General features: G+C 38.4%; 1 protein-coding gene across 1 annotated transcript; it reads right to left on the bottom strand.

Annotated features, from left to right (window-relative positions):
• Positions 1–595: 595 nt before the first annotated feature.
• On the bottom strand, positions 596–7,008 carry LOC105514970 (diphosphoinositol polyphosphate phosphohydrolase 3-beta). The gene is made up of 2 exons (XM_011946633.1): positions 6,533–7,008; positions 596–2,347 (listed from the first exon to the last, which is right to left on the bottom strand). Coding segments are annotated over exons 1-2 (342 nt in total). The 5' UTR covers positions 6,874–7,008; the 3' UTR covers positions 596–2,346.
• Between the last annotated feature and the right edge of the window lie 6 nt (positions 7,009–7,014).

The raw sequence follows: 7,014 nt of genomic DNA, 5'->3' as shown, positions 1-7,014 counted from the left end.
TATGTATGGGGTATATGGGATATTTTGATAAAGACATACAATGTGTAATAATTACATCAGGGTAAAAGGTGCATCCATCACCGCAAGCATTTATCCTTTGTGTTACATACAATCCAATTACACTTTCAATTATTTTTTAATGTACAATTAAATTCTTGACTATGGTCACCCTGTTGTGCTATCAAATACTAGATCTTATTCATTTTTTATTATTTTGGAATTTTAAAATTTTTCTGAAATTAAGATGAATTAATTTTGTAATCAGAAAAAAATATTCAGTGCCTTTTTAAAAAAAGGTAAATAGTAGAATGAGTGTCCCAACTGGAACCTAAACCTATGGTCCATCACTAGGGTTTAAAGTGTTCTGGTAATGTGTGACATACTGAAGGGAATAAAATCCTTTGGCACGTAGAACTGGGGGCTTTGCAAGGAAAAATTCACACTCAGGGAAGAGCAGTCTGCAAACAAGTTTAGCTCAAGAACAAAAGCTAGGTTTTTGGAGAAGAGGAATGAATCTTTCTGGGCTGTGGATCTGTCTTCTGATCAGCCTTCTGCACTTAAGTCTAGAGGGGGCCTACAAGTAAACTGTGAAGAATACTTTTTTCAATTTTTATTATGGAAAATTTCAAACATATACAAAAGTATAGAGAATAGTATAATGAACTCTCAAACATCCATCACACAGCTTCAGCAATTATCAATTTATGGCCAATCTTGTTTCATCTATGCACTCAATTACCCCACACTCAGATGATTTTGAAGCAAATACCAGTAGCATATCATTTCACCTGTACATTTTTCAGTATACTTCTCTAAAAGATAAGAATGTTTTAAAACAACATAACCACAGTACCATATCACATCTTTAAAAAACAATAAATCAAGAAGTTACGTTTTTATTTCAAATTATGTAACAATTGGGGACACAATCAATACATTTCACTGGTGTCATGAGGAAGAGTGTCACACTAAAATGGAGTCCAAGCTTTTATCGATGCAATTGCTTTATAATGTAAAAGAAGAAAATCAAACAAACTACCATATTAGAACCACTTTAGATCATTTGTAAGGAACTGGAGAAGACTGCTGATGTCACACATCCCATGGCAAACTCCATAAGATTTCTTCTAAACACCTTTGTTATTTTCTTAAAGCTATTCTCCTGGAGGCAGCTGATCCAAGTCCTCGTTTTTTAAAAATCCTTCATTTTGTTTTCCCCTCTAACGGCAGCCTCTTTCCTAAATGCCTTTTCCAAGTGACAACAATTTTCCCTCTCTCAGCCCTCTGCATTCTCATATGCAGAAAGCAGGTAGGATGAGGCGCTAGCTGTGTGTACTAGAAAAGGGATGAAAACTACAGCCAAATGGATCAGTGAGAGAGGCAAGAGAAACCTAGACAAACTAAATGGCATAATTAACTTTGGAAACTGCCTATGATATAGCCTGTTAGCTCTGGCATCAAATAATACAGTATGTTAAATCTGTAAAATGAGGAAACAGTGTTTCCTCAAAGAGATGTCAAGATGACGTGTAAGAAGTGGTTAGGGCAGGCATTGCAAAAAAAAATGTTTTATATATCATTTTAAAATTTATTTTTATAAAAACTCACAACATTATTTTGCATCCACTGTATTTATTTTTACAATTACCTTTATAGCAAGTGATAGTTTTTGAATAAAATTTTAAGCAAATCATCAACAGTACAAAAACACTAGAGTTGTTACACGAAGGACTGATTCTACAAAACATTACCCTAGGCGATGGTATAATCTTAAAACTGTGCAGCTACTGTGTGGTATGACATAGAAATAGGAGTAATAATTCTTGTCCTCAAATATCTTACAACTGCCTTGAAATATTTCTGAAACACCTGATACACAAAAGCCACACACATGGTGCCTAGATAGCATATACTCTACTAGCACCAGATTGGAAGGGGAATGTTTTGCCACACGGTGATTACAAAATATTAATTGAATCAAAGAACCTTCAGTGATGCCAACCATATTTCAAGTAGTGTCTCAGATGCAGGATATGCAAAGAGTAAGGAAAAATAGTCTTTGCTCTCAAAGACATCATAGTCTAATGAAGAAGGCAGACACATCAAAAAAGCACAACAAAAGGCTATAGGTGCTGAATTAAGAGTCTGTTCGCATATAATAGTACAACAACCAGAGCAAGAGTCAGTGGTATAGACAGGGAAGGAGTGTCCCAAGATGCAGGAAGAAACCAGATGAGCTGTCTTCTTGGGAACACAGAAGTGCTCACCTGTACGTGACAATTCCATTGATCACTGGGTTCACATCAATGTTTCTTTCAGCACAATCCTGAACATCTTTGCTGTTCATCTGGAAAAACAAACCAACATAAAATTAGCAGGCTTATGTTAATAATTCCTCCAACTGACAAATGTACCAAGAGCTTATTATGTACATCAATCACTTTGCATCAAGCACTTCACTTCCACAGAATTATCTAATGCAGATGCAATGAGTCTGGATCAGCAACTGAGGGGGTTATAAGCCAATGTATACCATGATGCAAAAGTCAGGAAAGCAGTGATATCAGAAGTTTTGTAAAAGAGGAGTGACCATTTGAGACATAAAATATCCTGAATTCCATGTTACAGACTCTAGACTCATGGAAATAATTCAGACTGGTTCCCACCCACGAAAGAGTTTTCAGTCCAGTGACCACACAGCCATGAAAATAGATTAAGTACAATAAACTCTGCGAACCATGACACAGAAGGCGGTTTCTTAACCCAGGGGGTCAGGAAAGGCTCCTCATTGAAGATGTTTATAAAGTATCTATTTTTACTATCTCCAACAATGGATTTTTTTAAAAAACTGGGCGTCAGATTGTTAGATAACTTGGTTTAAGTTTCAGTGAGGAAGAACTGGAACTACATCTGTCCGACTTCAAACCCCCAATGTAGTTTCTATCACATCATGCGCTCACCCTTTTTGTTGTTGTTTTGTTTTGAGACATAGTCTCACTCTGTCGCCCAGGCTGGAGTGATCTTGGCTCACTGCAACCTCTGCCTCCTGGTTTCATGAGATTCTCCTGCTTCAACCTCCCAAGTGAAGGGATTACAGGCACGCGCCACCAGGCCTGGATAATTTTTGCAGTTTCACTTCATTAATAATTAGAAGTAGAGTCGGGGTTTCACCACATTGGCCAGGCTAGTCTCCAACTCCTGACCTCAAGTGATCTGCCTGCCTCAACCTCCCAAAGTACTGGGATTACAGGTGTGAGCCACCACGCCCAGCCCATGCTCTATCTTATAAAAGCATTATGTTTTAGCACAGTCAGCATAGTGACTTTCACTTCTTATAGTGCTGTTTGCCCAAACGTATTTAAAATCTGCTAAATACCATTAGTATTAATAGCTATCTTATCAAGAGACCACTACCAGGAAAATACTGTTGAAAGTCTTTCTGAGAGTACTTGGTGGCTCCCCCCACAGGGAATTCTAGGGGTGAAAGCTCTGCCAGGCAAATGCACATTTTCTAACTGTAAACAAATTGGCATGCTTATACTAACCTTCTGAAATGAAATCACAGAAAGAATTTAAAACCTTTACATCAATTGTTGCAAATGAATCTATGCAAATAAAGCAACTATATTATTTTCTAATTTCTTCCCTTTAGTTTGTTTCTTTAAAGTGCAGTCAACAGATTTTGTATCTAAACACACATACACATATACTTCTTGAAAAAAATTCATGTATTATAGACACAGCACCAATTACGTTTCCAGTATATGCATCTATATTAATGTTTCCTCTTTATATATTCACAAGAATAAAACACTTGACCAGCTGAAAATGTAAGCTATTTATAAAACATGCAGAAAATAAATCTCTGATTCATGTCTGCAAACCTCAACTGTCTGTGTACTCTTTTTCCTTTCTTTATCAAGACAGGGCTGTAAAATTTAGGTGTACATTTTTCGGCTATCACAAAAGAAAGAATGTACAAGTGAACTCTAATACTCTTAGAAGGAAAAAAAATCTCAACTATACATCAAATTTTGGAGCATCAAAGTGGTAGAAATTTTCTATATACCACCTCTGTTCTAAAGAAATGTGATGCCACTGTTCTGAAAACATATCAATACATTTAAGTATAGGTAAACAAAGTACAAATCTCAGTTTCTCAAAAACATTTTCTGTACTAATGCTTTTAACTTGAAACTCTTGACTTAGTTTTGAAGCGAAAAAAAGAATCTCCTTGGCGCTCTTAACTATTCTGATGAGACTAAGTTCCAGAGAATATTTTATAAAAACCACTTAATTTAACTTGACAGTACGTCTTGAAAAGTAGCACTACATATTCTAAGTGTTTCTGGAAAGAAAAAAGAAAAAGAAAAACCACAACATATTTATAAGCTCACAATTCTTAACAGTGGGTTACTATGAATACTGTACATTATTTTTTACTTTGTCGGATAACTTAAGAACCAAATAAGATGATGCATAATTACTTCTAATGATAGCAAGTACGAGTTAAGTCTCCAGTGTAATCGTGACAGTGTTTCATGTGGAATACATTTTATCTACAAAAATATCCATAAAATACAATCTCTCCTAGGTCAATATTAATGTAGAAACAAGAACCTTCTGGAATAACTAGCTTATTGAGGAAAATCTTAAGATCTATTTTAGACTGAATAATAAAAGTCAATTTGTTTGGAATGTACACTATGTGCTTCATGGTGATGAAATAATCTGTACAACAAATAACCATGACACAAGTTTACCTGAGGAACAAATCTGCACTTGTACCCCTGGAATTAAAAGTTAAAAAATATTTTTAAACATATGTGGTTCAAATATATATATTCAACATGTATCACTTTGTTAAGAGAAAAATAGAAAAATACTCAGTATTTGATCAGACCATGTAATTAAAATAAAACTGTTATAAGTTTTAAAAAGCCACAATTTCTAGTTTACTCTTTACTTTGATAGCATCAGTGCAGAAAATATTTTGAGAAACAGATTTGTACTTTGTTTACCTATACTTAAATGTGTTGTTATAAGATTTCTAAACAGTGGCACCATATTTCTTTAGAAAGTGCAATGGCACCCACTGTTTAGCAGCATAAAATATATTATTTGTGAAATTACAATGTACTCCAAATAGAGAAAAATATTTCAGTGTTTTGAAGGGTAAAATACAAAAAGCACACAAGGGGTCAGCAAAAAAAAAAAGAATAGAGACAGTTTAAAAACAAACTATTCTATGGTATTAAAAGACAGGAGAGCAAAATAATGAGTAGGAGGTTTTTGGATTACAGGCAACGTTAATTTCTTGATGTAGATGCTGGTCACCTGCACCTAGAATAGGTTGTCCTGTGAGACAAAACGATTACTCCTTATCATAAGAGAGATTGTTCAGGAATCCTAATAGTTTGACAGTTCTCTACCAGCTGAACATCACTAGAGCTAACTCAGTTGGGATATAATCGCCATAAAAGATCCCATTTCTGTGGTTACTGGGAGTCAGGGAGGTTTAAGCGGAATGTCACTACATTCAAATAAGGGAGGGAGAGCACCTTCAAAAGCGAACTTAAATCCAGAGAACCATGGATCTTCTATGGTATCCAATAAGGGGCAATGGGAGTTGGAAGTTGAGCATGGGAAATCAAATTCTGTGAATACAGTTTTTCTGGTAAGATGTGCTTGGCTAGCAGATCCCCAGCAGCATCTATTCAATAAGGTTAATCTACGTGGGAAATAGCGATTGGAAGTCAGCAGTGAAAAATTACCACTTGTGAAAATTTTTTGAAAACCAAATGATCTACACATACAAACAGAAAAAGAAATTTCTGAAAGAGGCAAATGAGATGCCATTTCTGAGGCTAAAGTGACGAGTGCAGAAAGAGCACAAGATGTAGAATTTCCTAATTTTTAAAAAAATTCAAAACTGATCTTTTAAACCAACTCCCACCACAGAAGGCCTCCCTGACAAGGGCGAACGCTGTGAAGGAGAAAACAACTCAAGGGAAAAATAATACTAAAAGATGCCCACACAACCAAGCTGGTCAGACTTTAAAGGCCTCCACTACCAAACCAACCACAAGGCTGGTATCAAAAATGCGCACGCACGCTCACCCACGACTATGTGTGAAATGTAAAACCAAAAACATCACAGGGCGCACAGGCAGACACACACACACTCCCCAGACCCTCCCCACCCACCCCTCGCCCCCCCCCAAACAGCCCCCAAAAGCAGGGTGAACAGTTAAGGCACCTAAAACCCCACGCGGCATAGGCTTCCCCGAAACATTGTACAGTGTAACCAAGAAGCGATTTTGAAAGCATCTGAAAAACGTGCAAACTGTCTGAAAACAGGGCCTGGCAATTGAGACAGTTTGCAAGCGTGATTCAGAGGGTATGCCAAGGAAACAAAAGAAGCCTCCCTCCTCCCAGTGAGACCGCACATGGCACAAGAGGTGCTCCAGGCGGGATGCATTTTAAGCGAGGCAGACAAACAGAAGTCTGTGAGGGCGCGAGCGGTACATACTAGGGATCGCTATCTGGCGAGGATGGGGCCATGGAGTTTCCATTGGTTGGGGAACCGCCCAGCTTTAATTTCTCCAGATATTCGGCGTGCACGGGCTTGTGGCACTGGAGAACCTTGATGGCATCTTCGACTTTGAACCACTCTCGCTTCCTCCCAATGCTAACCGAATCTTCCCAATCCTCCAGCAGCTCCGTGACAGTCAGTACATACACGTACGTTCTGTGCTTGCGGTCCTGGTTCTGTTCGAACACGCCCAGGAGCCGGCCTAACTTCCCCTTGACTCCCGCCTCTTCGTACACCTCTCGGACAGCCGCACCGCCCGGCTCCTCCTCGGGCTCCATGCCCCCGCCCGGCACGATCCAGCGGTCCGGGTACCGGCTGCTACTCACTAACAGGACCTCGTCCTCGCGCTCGCTCCGGAAGCACAGGCACGCCGCTCGCTTCTTGAACCCCTCGGGGTCGTAGGTCCGCGTCTGGTTGGG

Source organism: Colobus angolensis, unplaced genomic scaffold, assembly GCF_000951035.1.
Source record: "Colobus angolensis palliatus isolate OR3802 unplaced genomic scaffold, Cang.pa_1.0 Scaffold252, whole genome shotgun sequence".
Taxonomy (NCBI): domain Eukaryota; kingdom Metazoa; phylum Chordata; class Mammalia; order Primates; family Cercopithecidae; genus Colobus; species Colobus angolensis.
Note: the sequence above shows the minus strand (reverse complement) of the source record. Positions and strands in the feature narration are given on the sequence as shown.

Bases quoted from the DNA above. Each gene is read 5' to 3' on its own strand.
- LOC105514970 (XM_011946633.1), bottom strand. From the start codon at position 6,873: ATGGAGCCCGAGGAGGAGCCGGGCGGTGCGGCTGTCCGAGAGGTGTAC.